Source organism: Sciurus vulgaris (genome assembly GCF_902686455.1).
Source record: "Sciurus vulgaris genome assembly, chromosome: 12".
NCBI classification, from domain to species: domain Eukaryota; kingdom Metazoa; phylum Chordata; class Mammalia; order Rodentia; family Sciuridae; genus Sciurus; species Sciurus vulgaris.
Window position 1 is genome coordinate 39,539,005 of NC_136473.1, and position 23,862 is coordinate 39,562,866.

The following is a 23,862-nucleotide window of genomic DNA, read 5'->3' on the forward strand; positions in this document are numbered from 1 at the left end:
TGCCATCAAAAGTCCACTGAGGAAAACATCCCAGAAGAAAATTTAGCCACAGGGATGAATCACCAGTAAATAATTCAAAATCATACCTTAGACATTGCTATAATCCAACCCACCCCCATCCTTACTCAGAGAGAATTAAAAAAAAAAAAAAATTACAGAAACCTAAGTTTAATTTTATTACTTTTTTTTCCCAGAGGATAAGATATCCATTAAATAATGAGTGACATCACTATTTCAAAAGGTTGACAATTACTCTACTTGTAAAGTACTTCTTCACTTGCCTATGCCTGAGTGTGAACTTGGTGTTAAAAAAAAAAAAAAAATGGTATCATCCCCATTGTCTTTTTATGTCAGAGAGAAATTTGTAGAAAAGTGCATCTCAAGCTTGAGTAGTGTAGAAACTCTTTTTTTAATGGAACGACAAGCTCTTGATACTGCAGCATTGGCTTAAAATGTTTTGGTTATAATGTTATTTAAATATGTATAAAAATAAAATAAGACTAAACTCCTTCTGTTTATAACCATTATACAACTATAAAACCAAACATCTTTACAAAATTAAATACATAATGGCAGAGCCATTATGTCCAAATGAACAGCATTAATGTGTCCAATACTATTTTTTTTAAATAATTAAATTCTCTCACAAATCACTAATATGGTGGTGGCTGCTACATGGTAAGTTCACTTGAGTGTGTTTGTGTAGCGCCACGCACTAGGTACTAATGTTCATTACATCACCAAAAGAACTGCAAAACTCTGGGTTCTTTTGAATGTTCCTATCCAAATATCTTTGGCCTGTACATCACAGAGATGAATCAATTATGTGCAAAGTCTAGCTTGCCTCTATTAGCATTAAGTTGAGACAGTGAAAGTAAATTCTTGGTGCCTTCATATTTGTAAACTTCAATTCTGACAATAAAATAACATGCCTGTAAGATGATCTAGAATACACTTATATTAACTCTTTAAAAAAATTATCCTAATGGAAACACAAAACTTGAAACTCCTTAGAGATTATTTCTTGTATAAACAAAGCACAAGCTCCTATCTACTCACTAAATGTCACCGAAATTTGCAATCTGTCTCTGATGAACTTTACTATTCAAATTTTTGGATTTTGTGGGAGTGCAGGCAGTATAAAGAAGTGACAGTCTGAAGTGTGGCCTGCATCTCTTCTTGGATTTTCTTTATTCAGTAAGAAAGTAGAATGCAGAATTTTCTTTTCTTAATGAATTTAATGTCAAAATGGGGGTATCTTTTCAATTTCCTTGTATCATTTATGAAATGCTTTTTATAGGATAGCATCATACTATGTCTAGGAATATTTTCATGACTGTTTATTGACATGTCGTCTATTATCTAATTACATGCTTTAATCATGATGCCTTTTTTAGTCTTTATTGGTATCACTGGTAACATTTTGATTTTTCGTTGTTGGTGAGAAGCTGAAGAGAAGCAGATCCTCTTTTATATAAATAGTAGACTTAAACTCACAAAAATGTTGGTGTATTTATTCTTTATCCTGCCTATTTATCAGGGACCTCAAAATTTTACCACTGTAAATGATTCATAATCCTGTATTTCTTAGACATGAGCACCTTTCCTATTTGTTACTGCATCTCAGCTGATGCATTGCTATATCCATACTCAATGCACTGTGGAAGAAACTGCCAGTCGAGTGCCCACTATCTTCTTATCCCCTTCTTCCTTGCTTAATAAATCCCAATTTTGTTCAGGCTAGCAAGTGCCTATCTAAAAATTTCAATTTCTCCAGGCTCCCTTTCAGCCATAGGTGGCAAAGTTATGACTAATAAAAGTTAGAAGCAGATCTATAGATAGCTTCCTACAAAACTAGTTTTTTTTTTCCCTTACTAAAATGATGGAGGTAGGAGCTGGCAGGGGATAAAGGTCTCAGAAGTTAAGACCACTAACAAACATTTTATTGATAATTAAATACGTTTAGGTAGAGGCTTAATAAAATAAAAGGCAGAATAGCTAAATGAGCAACACTAGGGGTTTAATGCAGTAGTAGAGTGCTTGACTAGCATTTCCAAGGCCCAAGGTACAATCCCCAGCACTGCAAAAAAATAAAACTATCCGTAAAAGGGTGCTGAGTCAGTTTTTGCCCTTTGACATTCTCTGCTTGGATCCTGAGTGGGTGCTGGGAGGGTCACCTAGCAATCCTGAGGTGAAGGCCACATGGAGGAAGAGTGGGGTTGGCCCCTTGAGCAGCTGGCTGTTGCACTCCTACTGGCATGGCCACCCTTGACTTGTTGACTTGACTTGACTTGTTGTTACCTGTTCTTTGCGTAAGTTACCTACCATCAGGTTTCTGTTTCATGAAGCCAAATGCTATTCTCAATACAATAAGTTGTGCACAGAAGATCCCCAAAAGGAATCCTTATGTTTTGATCAAGATTGTCTGCAGATTGGAAAACTGTCCCCAGGTCAAATGATTTTAATATTCGTGAAATTAAATAATGGGCAAAATTCTCCAATGTTGCTCATTTAGCTATTCTGCCTTTTAATTTGTCAAGCCTCTACCTAAAGGTATTTTATCAATAAAATGTTTGTTAGAAAATATCCTCTTTAACTTCTGAAGACCTTTATCCCCTGCCAGCTCCTACCTCATCCACAATTCTGCTATGAAGTCAGAGGCAGTTGGTACTAGAGCATAAACTATAGAGCCATCTTGCCTGAGTTTGGTTTACACAGCCATCGGCTGTATAAACAGTGCTTCACTTGCCTCATCTGTAAGATGGGGATAATCATGGTCCTTACCTCCTTAGACGTGGGATTAACCCTGTTAATAGCAATAAAGCATTCAGCACTGTGCCTAGTTCATAAAAAGTACTATTCCAGAGTTTGCTGTTGCAGTCATTACATAGGAAATGGACTTTTACTCTCAGGAAAGTACAGTATGCATAGATGCGGAAAACAAGAAAGGAATGAAATTGAAATTAATCAAGTAAGGTCTGATTCTTTATTACTTAACACTAAGAATGGAGATGTAATTCTATATATACATATTAAATATTAAATAGCTTTGTCTCTACATATTCTCCTAGAATCACATCATATCATGAAAATTTCCCTTTCTTTTAGGACTTACTACATACAGCACGAGACATTACACATTATTTCTTTAGTACTGAGATTAAAAGTGAATGCTGGGTATTTATGCTGGGTACCCTAGAATGTCTCATCTGAGCATGAATAAGGACTGGTGGTATTAAGAACAGGGCCTTTCCGTCCATTTCACTCTGTCCTTTAACAATGTGAAGGTCTTCATTTTGTATTTTCACAGAATTTTGGAGTTCTTTGTGTTTGGCTTTCATGGAACTCTTACTAATTCTTACTGATTCTAGGAGGTTCCCCCTACCCCCTGTGCTGGAGATTAAAGCTGGAACCTCATGCATGCTAGGCAAGCAGTCTACCACTGAGCTACATCCCCACCCCACAATTTTTACTGATTGCAAGCTTGCGAGACACCCAGAAAAAGAGAGGCTTGACGTACTACAAACCTCATGTAAACTTTTGGCATTTCTTATATGTCAGGTTACCTCCTGGTAGAACTGACAAGCAGGAATTATGACCTCAAGAACTGTAATAGACTGTGTTATAGTTTGAATATGGAATATCCCCTAAAGACCCTTATGTTGAAGACTCAGTCTCAACCTTTGGCACTGTTGGGAAGTGGTGAATCCTTTAGAGATGGGGGTCTAGTGGGAGGTCTTAAATCTTTGGGAATTTGCTGTTCAAGGGACTCTGGGACTCTGGTCTCTTCCTGGCTATCATGAAGTAAACAGCTTTGTTCCACCATGTACTCACATCATGAGGTCCTGCCTTGTTAAAGACCCAAAAGCAACAGGACCAATTGACTGTGAACTAAACTTCCAAAATTGAGCCAAAATAAACCTTTTCTCTTTATAAGCTGATTATCTCAGGTATTTGTTATAGTAATAGAAAGCTGACTAACATAGGCTGCATTTTAAAACAGTGCATTTTCAAATTTTAGTGTGTATAAAAGAACCTGGAGTTCTCCAAAATTACTCAAAATGCTTCTCACAGATGTTAGATATTTTGATTCCAGTAGGTCTGGTTAAGAACTGTGAGCTCATATTTTAAACAAGCACTCTAGTTGACTCTGCTGCCACTGATCCATCCAATTTGGAAAAGCATTATTCTTGAGGTAATAGGGGAAAAAAAAATTGGAACTCCAATATGAGTTAGTTTGTTAGTAATAAAGCTGTGAAATCATCAATAATCCTCATAGACACAGTTTTATCCTGGCATTCATGATTTCCATTGTTCACCTGTGATTCAGTCATCATTTTATTTAAACGATCATCTTGCAGGTGTGATATTATCACTAAACTTATTTCAGTGTGTCTTCATACCAAAGAATTTCTTTTTGTACAAGTTACCATAATTCCAATTTTGAAAGTCTAGTATGCTTTGAATTCTAACAAAGGCATGATGAAATTCTGGTCAATATGTTTTTTATTTACTTGAGGACACCATGCAATTTGTATTTTTATATCCAGATACCAGAATCTGTAGTTAAAAACTTCACAAAAAGACAGCTCTAATGGACATTTGCTGACTGTCACCATGCAATCATTTGCCTCCAGGAGTGCATTGTCCTCAAATATAATTGAAATAAAATAAGAACTGTGCTGCTATAAATCTAAATAGCAGGAAAATAGTAGGCTATACTCCCCTAGCTTGCTGAGGACACCTTAATGGAAACATAAATACCATAATCATATGCTTTTTGCATGCATTTTACCACTAAAGAGAAAATGCCAATTTTGAAAGAAAAGACCTTTGTGAACTTGTTTTTCCCCCCATTAAGACTGGAATCCAGTTGTGTCAAAAAGGAAGTCTGGCAAACACAGAACAAAACTAATTTTCTTAGGTACAAGCAGTTATTAAACATGTGCTCTTTTAAAAATGGTGGGTCATATAACAAAGTTGCATTTGCTATTCAAAAAGTCAAATACCACTTTACTTCCATTTACTTAATATTATTTATCTCTGCTTTTCTTGAAATGTGAGAAAGTAATTTTCAAAGGTAGTAAATGTCATTGTAATGTAAGTTTTACAGGTTGGTGCCATTGTTAATTCATGTGCTCCATCCAGCTGGGGCTGATCTCAGTGCCCTTTGCCATCTGTCTGTTTCCGACCTTAGCTAACTCAGCAAATGTTCCCAACTTTGTCATTTTCTTTAACATGTTCTAGAGCCATAACCCACTCACATTTGCACCTGATACTTCTCAGTCCTCACTGCTAAAGATCAGTGGCCCTCCTTCCAGGTCAGGTCTGTGAGCAGTCTCTGGGATGCTAGCTCTACTCCTCCATGGAGGTTACTGCATGAGTATCTCTCATCAGCTGCCATGTTTAGCTTTGGTCTCTCCAATGAAGTTTTCACATAGCCTATAAATAGGCTAAAGTCAATTTTACTTTATTTTTTAAAAATCAGTTTTTACCATCAATCTGTTTTCTACCCAAGTTTCCCTCTTCACATCTAACCCAAACTTCTTGATAAAGAGTAAATCTAGTTTGATATAGACTGCTATTATCTTCTTTCCCATATCTCATTTGTTCTGTGTGTATCATATTACTGATCCCCCAAAGCTCCCCACACTTAATCTCCTGAACCTGTGGATACATTATCTCATAGGGCAAAAAGGATGCTGCAGATTAAGTTCAGGATCTTTTTTTTTTTTTTTCTTTTTTTTTTTTTTGAACTAGTATTGAACCCAGGGGTGCTTAACCATCATTTTGAGACAGGGTCTTGCTCTATTGTTTATGGTCTTGCTAATTTGCTGAAGCTTACTTTGAACTTGCAATCCTCTTGTCTCAGTCTCCCAAGCCAGCTTTATTATATTATAGGAGTGCACCACCATGCCTGGCTAAGTTCAGGATCTTAAAATGGAGGGTGATTTTTCTGTATTATATTGATTTGCCCAATATTATCACAACAGATGTTATAAGTGAAAGGGAGAGACAAGAGAGTCCAAATCAGAGAGGATTTGAAGATGATACACTGCTGGCTTTGAAGAAAAGGAAAAATTCCAAGACAAAGGATCCAGGTGACTTCTAGAACCTGGAATAAAGGAAGCATTGACCCTGGGCCTCTAGAAAGAACACCCGCCCCCAAACCCACCATCACCTTGATTTTAGCCAAGTGAAACTCATTTCAGACTTCAGACCTTCAGAACAATAGATAATAAATTTGTGTCATCTTCAAGCAGTAAGTTTATAATTTGTCACAGCATCCACAGCCTATCAGTTTCTCTTGGCCTCCAAAATTCCTGATCCAATGAATATTTCCATTGTGGATTACTCCAGCATTCCTGAAACTGTCATTCCTGAAACTGTCATCTCTGTTTCCAGTACTACTTTCTTTTACTTCCATCTTCCTTTCTGACTTTTTTTTTTTTTTTTTTTTTTTTTTTAACCAAGCTTATAAACAACAGAAATTTATTTCTCACACTTGTGTGGAGGCTGGCAAATTTAAGGTTAAAATGTCAACAGATTGGTTGTCTGTTGAAGATCCAATTTCTGTCCCATGGATTATTGTCTATGAAAATTTGCATGCTTGCTCTGTCTGTTCTTTAACAGTCTCTGTAGAAGATCTAGTCTACCTTTTCCCTTAAATTTTGAATTTCCTAGGGAAATAACTATAGATCTCTACTACTTTGTCCATGCCATTCTTGGTTAAGGTTTTACCTACCAGGAGGCACTGGTTGTGCCTAACCTGTACTAGCCCAGTCCTCTCTTTCCAGATTCCCTTAGCACCATCAGCTGGGCCCACATCTTCCTGTGCCTTGCAGGTACTCAAAGTCAACCTTTCTAGACTTACATTTCTTATTATTTGTATCCTAAACCCCCTCTCATTTCATCAGCCTAATCTCATCACTCATACATCCACTCTATCCAGAATCTTTCTTCAGTAGCCCACCCCTACCTATGATGGTCCAGAACAAAGCCCTGCCAAGATTTCATTTAAAATAATTCCAAGTCTTTTCTTTCTTTCTGTAGCACTGTACATGGATCCTAGCTGGAGTCTCCTAACTTCTTTCATCTCCATTCTTGTTTTTCACAAATTCCTACTGCACCCAAGACCTGAAGTTTTATAAGATAAAATATGATCATGTCAGTCCCTTGCTTAAAATTATTCTGTGGCTTATTGTCTCCAAGGTGCAGTCTAAATCTTCAGCATAGGGCTTTGAGGCCTCTAAGACTTCATTCTTCAGGTTTATCTTCAGTTATATCAGACTGTCGTATTGATTCACATACTACTTTTGCCAACAGGGGATCAGTCTAAAAATATAAATCCAATTTCGCCAGATACATGGGTGAATTAAATAGCTTTCTGGTGTTATAAGTTCTGCAAATGTTAAATTTTGGTAGGAAAAACAAGCAACCACCATTCATTAAGCTATTCTAATATAGTTAGAGATGCAGCAATTAAATTAAAGGCCGAGGTGACATAAACAACCCAACAAATGAAATCGTGAAAGTAATGAAGCCATAAATAAGGTCATGGCTAATTTTAAAGACTTCTTGTTTAATTCTTTTTGTTGATTAACATTGCCTGAAACCACAATTTGTTTGTAGAAGTAACGTGTAATGTGGGTTGTTTATTTATATATTTATTTTAGCCTTAGGGAAAGTTTAAATATTCTGCAGAAATATGGGCCTAAACAAAAACTATTTAGACTTTGGTGGTTATCAGATAAATAGTCCTCCAGCAGAGTGTGTTCATTTTTGTTTTAATGTCTTTGTCTTCACAGGGCACTGAACTTTTAGGTCTTTGATGATGAGCTGACCACACTGTGGCCCAAATCTTATTGAGCTGCTTGGTATTTCATTTGATTTTGGCCTCTAACAGAAGCTCCAAGATCCTGCTTGATATGCAGTTTGGCACAATATCTCGTCTTTTTATTTTGACCTAACAGTCTGGTTCCCCTTTCCCTTTGGCATTTCAAACCTATGGCTGCAAGTACCAATCTTACTGGTATTTAGTGATTTTACTTTGGTGTTATTTTCTTTTTTGCTCCTGCATAAGGATGGAATATCAATCACTATTAATATAAATTCATGAGGATTTATGCAGAGCCCTGTTGTGAGATGCATTTTCGACTTCTTGGGAAAATTTATCAAGCCCTGAATCCACAATCCATTTTTAAATTAACTTCCCAGATGTTCTGGAGCTTTTCCTTGGGCACCCTAAGTCCTTGCTGTGGATAACTATTCGATTTTTCGGTTTTTTCCCCTTCATTCCTTCTTTGATCTTTACCCCATAGTTTGATTTTGTGTAGCTAAAGGAAAAACAGTAGTTAATTTAAAAAGATACTTGTTTTCTAATCAAGGAAATAGTTCTGATATCCTTTTCACTTGGTAATTGTGTATATGGAAATGGGAAAAAATTATGAACTTTCTAGATTGTTACAGAGCAGGAAATTGCTAAATAATTCATGTATTCAATGTGTAGGTAGTAATTATTTGAAGATGCACTTAAAATGACATAAAATAGACTCAAATGTTAGAATAAATGTCTATTATACAGAAATGTACATTTCTGTAAAACAATTTTTTTTTTTTTTTTTTTTTTTTTTTGCTCCTGGGAATTGAACTCAGGGGCACTTGACCACTGAGCCATATCCCCAGCCCTATTTTGTATTTTTATTTAGAGACAGGGTGTCATTGAGTTGCTTAGCACCTTGCCATTGCTGAGGCTAGCTTTGAACTCGTGATCCTCCTGCCTCAGCCTGCCGAGTTGCTGGGATTACAGGTGTGTTCCACCACGTCTGGCTAAAACAAATATTTTTATTAAAATAATTTTTCTGTATCAGTCTGTGTCTTTCATTATTAGTTCTGCCCCTTAGACTCCCTGTATGTAATAATAAATACTAAATTTAGGAAGTTTAGGAGTTCAGAGGATTTCATGGATGTACATGAATTCAGTAAAAAACTTTGTTCTTTAAATCCTAGATAATTGGATAATTATGTAATTCTGATGCAGAAGAAAATGGGAGATTGGGGATTTTATTTTATTTTTTGCAAACTATTAGCATATCTTTAAAAAATTACCTACTTTGTAACAGAAAAGCTTATTGAAGATTGATAAAGACTAATTTCTAATTATTCTCCCCCCCCCCCATTCTTTCTTCTCCTCCTCCTCCTATGTTTAAGTTCTGTGAAATATTCAGGGTCTTAAACTTTTTGAACAATTCCAATATTTTTGTATGTATGCATGTGCTAGTGTATTTGGCACTCCCTGTGGTCACCTCCCAGGCATTTATTCAGTGACCCTGTGCCAAGAATTGTGGTAGGTGCTGGGGATAGAAAGGAATAAGACCTATTCACCTTCCACATTCCTCCCACTTGGTGTCACATGTCACATGTTATATATTGCATACAGAATGATATGAATTAAATGGGATACTAAGAAGGTTGACTCAAATTGGAGATGGGTGAATTTCTATGAGCTGGCATGCTTGAGCTGCATCCTAAAAGGATAAGAGGTATATAATATATGCAGGGGATAGGGAGGGACCATAATGCCTAGTTTTGACTGATAGGTCATGTAGTTTAGATGCTGGATTTATGTCCTTCTAGTGTCAGCTTTTGGTAACTGTAACAAATACCTGAGACAATCAACTTATGAATAAAAAGGTTTATTTTGGCTCATAGTTCTAGAGGTTTCAGTCCATAATTGGATGAACATACTGCTTTTAGATCTTTGGGGCTAGAACCTCATGGCAGAAGTGATGGGGTGAGAGGAAGATAAAGATACTGGGTTACCAATGTCTCTTTTAAGGATATGCCCCCAGTGACTAGAAGACCTCCCATTAGGTCCCACCTCTCTTCTCCACCACCTCTCAATAGCTCCATAGTCTGGGTACTGAGCCTTTAACACATAGGCCTTTGGGGGACACTTACCCAAACCACACCACCTGCTGAATATTAAATATGGTGAACTCTTTACTTTGGAAGTTCCTAGATGCTTTCTATCCCTAAAAGTAGATGGAACTGTTGTGACTTTTCTCTGAGTGGTCTGATTCTTTGAAAATATTTGTGGGATTTCATTCATTAAGGCTTACCGAGCCACAAGTGCTTATGCTATCCTGAACCCTCAGGTGAGTGGAACTTTGAAACCTACAGGATGATGAAGTAGAGCCAGCCACGGAAAGAGGCAACAGACCCAGTAAAGTAGCAACCAGATGGCTTCTAGGACTCAGGGGCCATGAGTCATAGCGAGGGTAGTAATTACAACCTTGTGCAAGAGTTTCAAAGTTAATCTGTGAGAATATTGTCTTTAATAAAACTTCACTTAAGGGATGTGGGGAATTAGCATTCTTATTTTTGCCCTACATGACTATAAATGACATGCCGTTTGCTGAAGGCTTTGCTGGTGCATCAGGGGAGATGGTGCTAACTGCATGAGTCAGTTACAGAATCTGTTGAGCATCAAGGAGACACAGACTACCTCTCTAGACCATTTCAGATGTCAAAGCCATGCTTTTATCAGCGTCTTCCTTCTAATGCTATTTCTAAGGAATTTTATTTGCACCTGGGAGATTTCCATGAATCCATCTTGGATGGACCAATCTAAAACATTCTATCCCAGTTTCTTTTAAACAGTACCACATCTTTGTATTGTCTTCTTGTTGTTGTTCTTTCCTATAGGATTTCCAGTTTTTGTGTGAGATCAAGGCAAACTGGTTGTAGGTGTAGTGTTACCCTTGCTGATGAATGGTTGTAGCATCCAACATCCCATCCTCTTTATAACTGAAACAGTATTTCAGTTGATTTTTAAAAGGGCAGATTGTTCTCTACTTGTTTACTGCAACTTCCTTTATAGCAATTGCATGAGAGCACCACTTCCCGACTTTGATATTTAGTACGTTCTTGGAAGTATTTAAAAGTCAAGGGACTATGCCAATGCCACACACATATGTGTGCACATGTTTGGATGAGACCATGTGTCCCCAGAGAGTGGAAATAATGGTAAAATTAACAAGGATGCTTTCTGCAGGCACTGGTGATCAACCCTGCTGTCTTGGAAGATCCAGGGCTGAGGCAGATGCAAGCAAGGACCCTGCCATCTACTCATCACTGTAGGGAGAGGCATATGGAGCTGGGCATTACCCTATCTCAGAGATTTTTGCCCTTCTTGACCCTTTCTGGACTCTGCCAGTGCTTGTACATGGCTATCAGGGTGACTTTTGTGAGTGGCTTTCTGCTTGAAACCCTTCACTGCCCATAACGGGAAGGGGGACAGCTGGGAAGGTGATTAGTCAGGGAGAGTAAGGCAGGGGCAGGTGACAAGTTGGTTGGCCTTGCACTTACTGGGGGGTCACAGGAGCTCAGCCCTTGGGAAAGAGTGAGTCCAGTTGCTTCGATATGGAACTGTTTTTTCTCAGGAGCAATACCTGAATCAAGCTTGACTGCCTCTGGGGGGGCCTGCTTCGGTCCCCACAGAAGAACAGGGACAGGCAGGCACTGCCACCATGTAGTGACTGGCATTAGCTGATATTAGGAAATGCAAATAATTAGAAATTGCAACTGTCCCCTCCTGGGTCTCCTTATCTACCTTCCCTCCTTTCTTTTGCCTGCAAGTGTTCGACATTATGATATGGAATATAATAACACACTTTAACAATTTTTTCATCCATCTTCTCTAATTACAATGAAGTTGCATTTTAAAGGGGATTTTTGTCTATTTTGTTCACTGCTACATTCCATTTATTTACATTTGTATGTGTAAGTAAATTAAGAAATGAATAAAGCAAATTCCTCATCAGCTCTGCAAGGACAGTTTAGGGGTACAGTGTATGATAGAGAAGACTATAAGTTGTATGTAAGTAGAGAAGTTGTGCTTTAGGAAAAGAATATGGATTTTCTGTTAGCAAAATGTAAAATTTTAATTGGTAAAGTCCCTTTTATGGATGTGGTAGCACATGCCTGTGATCCCAGCTGCTTGGAGGCTGAGGCAGGAAATCACACACGTTTTAGACCAGCCTGGATGGGCTCCAAAAAAGATAAAAAATAAAGAGTCCCTTTTTGCTTATTTTAGGTAAAATTTATAATTTTTATAGGTTTCATAAAGCTCCTGTAATTGAATTTGATATAATGCTGTACCATATGCTATAGGTATTGTTAAGAGCACAGGCTCTGGAGTTCATATCCTGAGTTCCAGCCTGAGTTCATGTCCCTCTCTGTCAGGAGTAAGTACTATACTGTTTTTGTCAGCTTTTTCACTGCTGTGACTAAAAGACCTGACAAGAACAATTTTAAGGTGGAAAGGTTATTTTGGGGTCTCACAGTTTCAGAAATCTCAGTTCATAGAGAGCCAGCTTTATTCCTTGGGACTTGAGGTCAGGCAGAACATCATGGCAAAAGAGTGTGGCTAAGGAAGGTGGCTCACATGATGATCAGAAAGCAGAGGAAAGACTAAGCTTAGCTCACAGAATATATATCCCAAAGACACACCCCAATGACCCACCTCTTCTAACCAGCTCTTACCTATTAGCCACATATTACCACTCAGTTAATCTCTATCAGGAGATTAATTCACTGATTGGGTTAAGACTCTGATATCCCTATCATTTCACCTCAGAATGATCTTGCATTGTTTTACATATGAGCTTTTAGGGGACACCTCACATCCAAACCACAACATTGACTCAATGCTGCCTGTAAAGTGGGGGCAAATAATAGTACCCAGTGGGATAGGAACATTAAATGAATGACTACCTATGAAGCACTTTAACTTGCCTGACACACAGAAAGAGGTCAGTAAGTTTTAATTGTGTTACACTTTGGACCTGGAATGTCCCTCAAAGACTCATGTGTTGAAGGCCTGATCGCTCATCTGTTCTGCTGTTGGAAGGCAGTGGAACCTTAGTAGTTAGTCACTGGGGCAGTGCCCTTGAAGATAATGCGGGATGCTAGTTCCTTCCTGTCTGTCTTTTTGAACCCTGGCTGCCATGAGGTAAGTAGGCTTCCTCCTATACCACACACCCTCACTATGATGTTCTGAGCCACTTCAGGCCCAGAACTATGGACAGAAACCTCTGAAATCATGAGCCAAAACAAAATTTTCTTCCCTCACATTGGTAATCTCAGGTATTTTGTCACAATGACAGAAAGTTGACTAATAAAGTTGCTGTTACCATTGTTGTGCTAACACAAGTATCACCACCACAACCATCATCTTTATTCTGGTGTTCTAAGGACATTTAGAAGCTAAAAAGTTTGCAGTGTTGATTGTTTTGTGTGTATAGGATATATGATGATTCTATATCTTATTTTTAGTATCTTTCACATGTAAAAACTTCTTTTAGAGTTCTCAGCTTTTTATTTTGATGCTGTAAACTAAACTTGGTTTTAGTTATTGGTGCTCAAATGTTCATTGCTGTGGATATTTGATTGATTTCTGTAATTAGGAAGCAACTTAATCCTTGTAAGGATTAATCCTTGGTATATATTTAACTTAAATAGCCTAGTATCAATTCTGCAAACAGGAGACTAAGGTGAATGAGGGTTATGATGTTAGAGGATGTGTGTGGCGATCCTGCAAGCCTAAGTGCTGGGGTTGGATTCTCCCATGGCTTGTGACACTGCCTGTAGATAAATCTCACCTTTTGAGAAACTATTTATTGCTTTTCTCCAGGAAGTGTAGGGTGGGATGATAAGCTTTTTTAAATAGCTCCATGAGATGTTTAAATTAAAACTATCATATAATTGAATAATGTTAGTATTATAAATGCCATATGTCCATTATATCCTAATCAATTAAAGCTGAATGTTAATAAATATTTAATACACGATTATGCATGTGTTTTGAAAGATAAACAGGAAATATTCTGAGTGATTTTTAAAAATAATTTCCAGCTTAGAAATGATGCATATATATGAAGATGGGTTAGTTTTTTTTTTTTTTTTTTTTTAATGTGTGTTTCTTTTTCTAGCATACCCTGTCCACTTGCCTAGGTTCAACTACCTACATGCTTCATAGGTGAAATCTCATTATACTCAAGGATAGCTAAATGCCCGTCAAGGAATAAATGAATGCGTTTGAGTTGTTTTAATTAGCTAGGTGTGATTTAAAGGTTGCTGAAATCAAAAAGCCTTATTCATTTTTCATCAATAATCACTTACCTTAATATTTCATTAGAACCTGCTGATTTGCAGACCTCCTTCTGGGCTTTGATTCATTACGACTGCAGACATAATTTAACTTTTCCTCTTTTTCTCTTTCTGTGTTATGCTCTTTCATCTCTGAGACACTGTTAAGATGTTTCCAACATCCACAGGGCTGCTAATTGATCCAACTTTTTTTTTTTTTTAACTGTACTTAAAGCTAAGTGTTCTAGGCTACAGAAAATTCATGTGTGTGTGCACACACTTGTGTGCATGTGTGTGCACCTGTGTTTTGGAAGTTTCATCATGTGAGCAGTCAATAATAATATGTAAATTTTGGATTTCATAAGTTCTGAGAGTCAAGGCTGATTGCTCCTGTGTAAACAAGTCAGGAAGTAAATAATTGGGACACATTCTTAGACGATGCCATCAACAGGGAAGAACAAAGCATCTTGTGTGGCATACTCAGCAGCTGAGCTCACTCTCTGTGCGAATACCTTATTTTCAATATTGTTCCTCTTGTTGCTTGAGAGTCAGCCTGCCTCCTGCCTGTCTTGCTCAGGTGGTGGCTGTGTTCCCAGGCTGCAGTGCTGCCACCTAGGGAGTGTTGTGCTGATCCAAAAAGCCAGGAGGTGGGGGGCCTGAGAGGAAGAAGAGGCTTGTGCAGAAAAGATCCCTTCTCCTTCAGGGCTATCTATGAGTAGTCAGATCAGTTCAGAACCAGCGACAGCCATAAGGGTGGGAAAATCTGGCTGGGATTGCTTAAAACAAAGTTCTAACCACTTCTCTTTGCAAACATAGATATATCTTAGTGGTTGGGAGTAACTAATCTTAAACATAGAAACACACCAGCATAGGCTGAAATTCCAATGGGCTAATGCTGACCCTGGGAAAAAGAAAAATAGATGAATAAACATGTAGTTTTCACTTCCTCCAGATTAACCAGAAAATTCTACAAGCCTGTCTTTTATAACCATGTTGAGTAGTTTGTATAAAGTGTGAATGAGAAACTATCACTAGTTGTACTTGTTTTGAAGTTAAATAGAAATTGCTGCCTGCTAAATAAAAATCTATGTTTTTAAAAATTTAGCATATGTATTCAGAAGACTAAATATATTCATCAGTCTGGACCCTTTATTAGCTTTTTAATATTTCCTAGAAAATTTGATACTGGTCTCCCTCGTGTCCCAGATTCCTGTTCCAGAAGCATGCCTTAAAAATCAAGAAGCCATCAATGGAAATACAAATATCTATTTAGACTTAAAAGGATGCTTTATTTATTAATAGTGCTTTCTGTAAAATAAACACTTCATCCTTGCATATTAAAATTAACTTGCTTTGTGTGGGTATGTATGTTTTAAAATTTTTATTTATTTATTTATTTTGCTTACAATAATCTTTAGGGTTCCTGAAAGAAGTTTGAAGATAGATTATAAAAAACATTTTTCTTTATTGGATTTGTCCTTCAACTCTGTGACCTTCCCAACTGCCTTTCCTGACTTCTGGGCTTTGTCCTACGTGTGTGTAAGTAGTAGGAACAAGTGCAGTCATTGTGGCTTTGGATTCAGATTCTGGCTCTGCCACTCACTTAGATGTTTGGCAAGTTGGTTGACCTCTATATGAGCCTTGTTATAGTCATCTGTATTTTCCTTTTTTATTTTTTGGCCCATTGTTAGACCATATGTCAGCTACGTCCTGATTTTTTTATTTAGGAAATATGTTCTTTATAACCATGTATCCTGATCTGTGCTAGAAGCTAGTGGGGCTGAAAGAGAAGTACAGATACCATCTCTTATGGTAATGCTCTCCCAGTCTTTTGGGAGAATAACAGACGGACTTAAATAACACAACCAGTTTTATTGACCATGCTGTTTATTTTAATAGCTAGGCCAGAATGGTTGATTGACTTTTTAAAAAATCTGGTATGTTTTTTACCATATGGACAAGGCCATATCTAGAGTGCCAAGCTAATAAGCCTTCTTTTCTCTGCCAGTGAACCATGAAAGTTGTTAGCAAAATGTTTTATCTTGAATTGATCCATTTTCCAAGCTCTTGGTAATATAAACACCCATCTTGAGGGATAAAGTGCAGATTATCTTTCATCAGTCATTGGAAATTTGTAGCATCAAAGAACTGTAGGCAACTAGTTTGTGAAATGATCTAGAAAGAAATGTACATGGTATGGTTGGGGATGCCTGAAATGTTATAAACTACCCCAAATCAGTTAATTGTGGGAACACAGTACAGGTTACTTTATACTGAATGTGTTGTAATTCTTGGAGAATGTAAAAAAAAATGGGAATTTAAGAATATTCATTAGTAACATTTAAAAAAAAGTTATTAAGGTTTAAAGGAGGAAGACTGTTTTTCTCATTTTTATACAGGACCCAAAGTACAAACCATTCTGAGTCAAAATACACTAATGCCTGTGTATCATAGTGAAATAGCATAACAGTCTTAACCGTCTTTTGATCAATTCTTTCTTGTTCTTTTATTATTTTTAATCAGCACATTATAATGATACATATTTATGTGGTACAGTGTGGCACTTTGATACATATATACATAAATATGACTAATAAGCATATCTATTACCTCAAACACTTATTTTTTTGAATGAAAGAATTTCAAAATCTTTGATGAAATTTTAGGTTTGCATTCCATTCCAAGCATCCTTGTTACCATCATATTTGTATCTTCCTTTCCTTTCTGTTCATTTTTCTTTTCATCCTATCTTAGTTTTCTTTTGCTGTAATATCACAGAGGTTTATTTCAGCTCACAGTTGTGGGGGATGCCTCTGGTAATGGCTTTCTGCTGGCAGAGGCCTGGGGTAGTACAAGGCATCACATGGCAAGAGACAGGGAGCCCACCTGTGTGTGTGTGTGTGTGTGTATCTGTGTCTGTCATTTGGTCTTTCTCTTTTTTTAAAAAAAAAATATTTTATTGGTTCTTCTTAGTTATACATGATAGTAGAATCCATTTTGATAAAATTATACACGCATAGGATATATCTTATTCTAATTAGGACCCCATTCTTGTGGGTGGGCATGATGGTAGGGTTCACTTAAGTATTTTCATGTGTTCACAGGAAAATTGTAGATTCTGTTTCTGTCCCGCTCTCTTCCTTTCAGTCCTCTTTGTCTAATCTACCGAACTTCTCTTCTTTCCCTTTCCTGCCTTTATTGTGCTTTAGATTCCACATATCAGCAAAAACATTTGCTGGTCTTTCTCTTCTTACAAAGCCACCAGGATTCAATCATGGGAAGTTTACCTATTAACCTTATCCAATCCTCATTACTTCGTAAAGGGCCACCTCTGAACATCATAATTGGATTGAGATTCCACTTTCTTAATACCTTACGACAGGGATCAAACTCAAATATGAGTTTTGAAGGGGGCAAATCACATTCAAACCATAGCATATGTGTTAGCATATACCTTGTATTTGAAGGTTTTTTTTTTTTTTTTGCACTAGGGGTTGAACTCAGGGACACTTAACCACTGAACCACACCCCTAGCCCTTTTTTTAAAAAAAAAATTATTTAGAGACAGATTCTGGTTGAGTTGCTTAGGGCCTCTCTGAGTTGCTTGGAGCCTTGCTCAATTGCTGAGGCTGACTTTGAACTTGTAATCCTCCTGCCTCGACCTCCTGAGCTGCTGGTATTATAGATGCATGTGACTATGCCTGGCTTGAAGAATATTTTTAGAGTCCTTTTTCCTCTGTTTGTATTATCACTACACTTTCTTCCTTCTATCCTTCCCTCCACCCTCTCTCTGTCCCTTCCTTCCCTCCTTTCTTTCCTGGGCCTCGTGCATATTAAGCCAACCTTTTACCAGTGAGCTACACCCCTAGCTCTCACTATACTTTGTGAATGTGTTTATATTGATGTATAGTGTGTGGGGGTCACATTTTCCTCTTTTTATGTCTAATAATTTTTTACTGGATATCAGGTATTGTGAATTTTCTGTTGTTGAAGGCTGGGTTTTATCACAGTTTTTGAGTATTAAATCTTTCCTGAGAGGCAGGTTAGTTAATTGATGAGTGTTTCTTATTTTTAAATTATGTTTTAATTTCTTTTAGGTCAGATCCAGAATAGATGTCATACTGAGGCCTAATTTAGCCCCATTTCCAAGGTGAGGCCTTTCTTGACTTGATACTCTGTCTTCAGCTGGTATATTTAATGAAGTCTCTTACTCCAGTTGGGTACTGTGAGCCTGCCCACAACTGTTCTTCTTACTGCTGGCTGCTAATTATTCTTTCCACAGGAATTGCTCTTTCCTGGGCTTGTGGGGTTTTTTCCTTACTCATGTCCAAATTGGTTTTTAAGGACTGAAGAGGACCCGTGTAGATTTCCAGAGCTCTTTCTCTTTGTAGATGCTTCCTCTCAAATTATCTGTCTGCAAATGCTAACCACCTTAGCATCCCCAGATTCAAAATTCTGTCTCCTTAGTTTGACAGCAGTGACGCTCCGTTTCCCCCTCCTTGTGTTGACAGCCTAGGTGATGGTAAGGCTCGCCTCATTTGTTTCCCTTCTTGAGGGTTACATTACAGTCTTAGTCTTCCTGGACCCCAGTGTCTGAAAATATTTATTTCCTGTGTTTTGTCCCATTTTACAGTTGCCTGCAGTGGGAAGTTAATTCAAGACCCCCTTGTCCTCTCATTGCCAGAAGTAGAAATTCCTCAAAATACTTATGAATAATCATTGTACTAAAAACTTCTTCCATCTACTCACCTCATTCTTACACTTAATTGGTTTCCATCCATCTCTGTTAAGAAAGTCTTTAGTCCGTCAAACTGATGGTCAGATCTGGAGACCATCTTGAAAATGTGTCCACATAGATGTCCAAGATCGCCTTCTTCCTTGGTCCCTTATGCTCTGGTCTTCATTGCAGACTCCCACCTTTTGTGCAGGTTCTTTTGTCTTCTACATGCTGCAGTTCTCGAGTGCCTACTGTCTTGTTTAGTCTTCTCCCTGTCATGTCTTCAACTCTCAGTTATATGCAAGGTCATTGTTGTAGTGTGGATGTCCTGAATTCCCAACCCGACTTCCTGTGTGTCTCTCTGAGAATCTTGACAAATACAGCAGGAACAGATCTGGTGTGATCTTATTATTAATGTCATGGCTGTCACTATGTCCCCTCTCTGCTGTTGTCACCAGCGTCCTCCCTATCTTGTTTTTTCTCCTTCTTCCTTGATCCCTAGACCTGATCATGAGGTTTTATGGATTCTGTTTCTGTGCTGTTTCTCCAATCAGTTCTTCTCCATCTATTTAAAAATTTTTCTGATTCAGAGGTGTATTACCTGTTGCCTGATATAATAAAGTAGCAGCACTCACATTCCTACACCCCTCCCAACCACCTCTGATCCATCTTGCACAGCCCTGTCAGCAGTACCTTCCTAAAGTCTACTTTGCATGGCATCACGCACGTGCTCAAAAACACTGTCTGCAGAATAGAGTCCAAAGCCTCTAGTGTGGCACACTCATCCTAGTGAGCTACCATGGTCTTAATCCTCTGTATCTCTTCTCATCAAAACTCTAGTCACTGCAGGCTGCTTCCTATCCTAGAATCTGTCAAATAGTTCCCATTACATGTGCCTTTTCATTGGTGTGGAATGCCCTGCAGCAGCTCTCTTAATCCCCGTTGTTAAAATCCTAATTCTCCAAATGATATCTCTTCTGTACCAAGTTGGAATGAAAGTCTCCTCTTGCTTGGATACAGAAACATTTTGTATGTTACTAGGATTCCCTTAAGTGTCTACATGTGATGGTTAGATACTATCTGTGCATCTGTGTCCCCTCTACATTTCCCATAATTTGGACTTTTCCCTATGTTCTTTTGGACATCTTTGGTGGCATTGGGAAATCATCCAGGCATTCTTTGAGAACTGTTTTTAGGACCTATGCTGCTGCTAGAATGCATTCTCATGCAAAGGACTCACTCTTTGAACAGATGAGTTTTCCTAAGAGGAGATAAAGACTTTAGGAGATAAACACAAGGACCTTGACCTGTATCCTCCAAATGCTTTTGTGTACTTTTGCAGCATTTAAAAATGGGTATGTAAGATGAGTGATTTTTTTTAAAAAAAGTATTTAGTGTCTTGATATATTTAAGATGATCCTTTAACCTATAACCTAAGCATGTAAAAATGATTCAACTTTAAAAAAATTAGGCATATAGAATTTTGCATTAACATGTCAATGACATGGAAAAGAATAGACACTTTACAAATTCATTACTACACTGTAATTGTTCAGTAGGACTTTTTTGTCTTAAAAATAACATAACTGTAATTCAGAATTGATAAAGTGTGTGTGTGTGTGTGTGTGTGTGTGTGTGTGTGTGTGTGTGTGTTGGTTGTGAGGGGCTTTTTTGTTATTGTTGTTTTATTTTTGTTTTTGGTTTTGGTAAATTTCTTGAGCCAGTAACCATGATATATTCTTCTTCTGATACTGCTAGGTTCAGGAACAGGTATCAAAAGGAAACAAAAACTGTAGATTATTTTGGGACCCTTCAGTGTTCTCTCCTCTTGTCTATGTTTTCTTCCTGGGTAGATATTCAGGCACTACTGGGCATTATGTTTAACTAGACACAACATTTTGCTGATTTCCTTTAAATGTTTCCTGAGTATGAAACATATTATCCCTTAATCAGCTTCTTTTGAGATGTCTGTTTATACTAAACAAAGTCCTATTCCAATTAGTTTGAAATTCTAAGCAAAAGCACTGGTAATTAAACATTGTCTGAAGGAGTATCCTGTTACTTTACCGTAATATTGAAGTTGAGGTGCAGTAGAAACAAATATTAAGCTTATTAGCATGTCTATCAACTTATTGGTCTTAACCAATCAACCACATACAACAACAAATACACTAACATAAGAAATTTCTTCTTTCTTAAACTGAAATACTATGTGAATGTGATAAATAAATGTCTCTTCCCCCATTTGTAAAATCAGATAACTGTATGCAAATTAATAATTAGAATCACTATCTTTCTATGGTTATATTGTGGAATGAATGAGATAATATAAATAAAATATTTGGATAGTGGCTGCTAGCAGTTTTAGAAATATATTTAATTGTGTCGCAGGTAAAAATCTTATATCAAAAGCATATAATCAAAATCCTACTAAGAAGATCCAGAACTCAATAGGTAGTTTCTTATTTGAGGAAGCATTCAGTTTTAACATATCATAAAATTTTGGATAACCCCTTAGAGTTGTTTATTGTTGTTATTTTGGTGCTATGGTTGGAACCCAGGCCCTTGCATAGGCCAAGTAAGTGTTCTACCACTGAGCTACACCCCTAGCTCTGTAGTTCATTTTGAATGGATTGTAATAAAATTATATAAACTGCTGGACAAAACATGGAGTACACAAAAGGAGGTAATTCCTGTATGTGGCATATTGGACAATATGCTTAATATGTATTGCACAAGCATAATAATGATTTGTGTCTATCTAATATCTTCTGGATGTTATGTTGTGAATGTGGGCATCAGCTGGTGAGAACATTTCAAACTTGGACTGTCAGTAGATGAACCACTGTTACATTAATTGGTGATAGAATTTATTTCATAATGTGTGTGATCTGTTGCAGTGGTAAAATAGATTATTTTTAGATTCTCAATATAAAATTGTTTTCTCACTAGATAATTATAATTGGCTCCATGTGTAACACAAATTTTAAATATTTTATATTATTAGTAACACCAGCATAACACGGGAATTAACAAGATAGAAATGCAAATGGATTTTTCTGTTTCTTAAACTGTGGCTGCAAACAGAGAATTGATTCTGTAAATTATTTTTAATGTGCACACTTTTTAACAAGGTCCTGAAAGTGGTAATCATTTTTCAGTTTCCAGAATCTAGGGATAGTGATGGTTTGACAGGTGTAGTGCTGCTTTTGTTATCTATGAAATATTTGTTTTCATTAAGCTTTGTTAATAAAAATTTACTTAGAATTATAGATTTCTACCAGTAGAATGGGAAGGAATCTGATTTTACAGCCCCTCAAGTTACGGGAGTAGCACCTGGGTGGGAGGAAACTTCTTTTCTTTTGAAGGACATCACAGTGGTATCTGACATGGAGCTGGAGACTGTGAGCCCATGGGTCCAGTTCCCTTAACTTTATCGGTAGCCTTTTTACAAATTTGTAAACAAGGATAATCAAACTGGGTTTGCCAATTACAGAAGGAAGACTCATGGATCATATAAAGTGTATATGTGAAAGTGTATTATATTAGATTCCTCTTATAATTACCCCTGCACATTGACCTTTTTCATGACCTCTAGAATTGCATTAAGTGAGCTAATTCAAGTGAGAAGATGTATATGACAGCTACCATGAAAAACGGGGTACACCTCACAGTGCCAACTGGTTATTGGAATACTCCTGGATTTAGTTATTTGTATTATAAATATGACATCTAGTTAAAGGTCTTACGTGGGCTTAAAAATTAGATTAAAAAATTGCTCAGTAAGCACTATATAGATAGCTGTCACCAGATATACCTGAAAGCTAAACAGGTCCAGCTATTTCTGATTAAGCAATAAATGTATGATTTGATTGTTCAACTGCCAGTCCCTTGTAGCTGACAACCTGGTAAGGCTGCTCAGTCCTGGGATGTCTTGGTGCCTAGGCCCATTTCCTTGGCTTTGGAGTTGAGGCCTCTCCCACTTCTGAATTCCCTGTCCTTATTACTCTCACTGGCCAAGTGCTGCCCTGGGCTGCCTCTGTGACCTTCTGTGAACATCTTGATGTGATTCTTTGCATTGATGACTTAGATACACTAACCTTGCTCCCTGCTGCTGAGTGTGCACTGTTCCCCTGTTCCCTTCTTCCACTTCAGTGCTGCTCTCCCTTCTCTTTGGTTCTTTTCTTTCTTTCTCTTGCCATTGACCCACTGTTGCTTTCCCTTCCCTGCACTCCAAGCCCCCTAGCCACTCCTCTGGGGAGGCCTGCGCCTCAGATGTGCTCTTGCCTCACTCATGCTTCCTAGTGTTTGCCCGGGCCAGCCACATGCACCTCCGTGAAGCTCCTCAGCCAGGCCAAGAGAGTCTTCCCACCACAGTGCCTTTGCCCTTGTCATTGGTCTGCTGGAGGCTGTGCCCTGGATCTTGACTTGGCTGGTTTCCTTCTATCATCCAGGTTTCCTTGAAGTTGCCTCCTTAGTGTGGCCATCACCGAGGTCCAGCCTACAGCAGAGTGCCCTCCCACCACCACACCTTCTCTACCATAATCGCCCTTCTTTAATTCTTTGCATATGAGTATTCCTACCTGCAATTGCATTTTGCACTCATGTTTTATTTCTCACTTTTCCCTCTTAAGTCTGTGAGAGCAGAGACCCCATCTGTCCTCACGAAGCTCCTGTACATTTGTACAAGCAGCCGAGCCTCCACGGATACTAGTGTGTATGGATGCGTATAGGGTGCAGGCTCTGCTGCTCCCCATCCAGTCAGTGCTTTCCACTCAGGATGCGCTTGCTCTGGTTTTCTGCTCTGCTTCCTTCTGTGTGGGATTTTGAACTCTGACTGATTGGAGAGATTATTTACCTTTCCTCAGAGAGTCCTGCTCTGGGGGCCAGGGGCAGAGGACTGACACCTGGGTCTGCCATCAAGAAGATTTCCCTACCAGGAACCAAAATGAGCTCTGGCCTTAGGGTGCTGGTGCTCCCTGTGTTTTGTTAAA

General features: G+C 37.9%; 1 protein-coding gene across 25 annotated transcripts in view; it reads left to right on the forward strand.

Annotated features, from left to right (window-relative positions):
* PARD3 (par-3 family cell polarity regulator) overlaps positions 1-23,862 on the forward strand; it is a 685,332-nt gene that overhangs the window by 539,718 nt on the left and 121,752 nt on the right. The window contains exons 23-24 of one of the 25 annotated variants that reach the window (XM_079107660.1): positions 15,570-15,690; positions 18,249-22,910. The exons of 22 other annotated variants lie outside the window; for them this stretch is intronic. In XM_079107660.1, coding sequence (XP_078963786.1) covers positions 15,570-15,690; positions 18,249-18,305 — 178 coding nt within the window. In that variant the 3' untranslated portion in view covers positions 18,306-22,910. Of the gene's footprint in view, positions 1-15,569; positions 18,161-18,248; positions 22,911-23,862 lie in introns of those variants that run through there. 2 more of the 25 variants (XM_079107659.1, XM_079107662.1) reach the window with 2 other exon arrangements.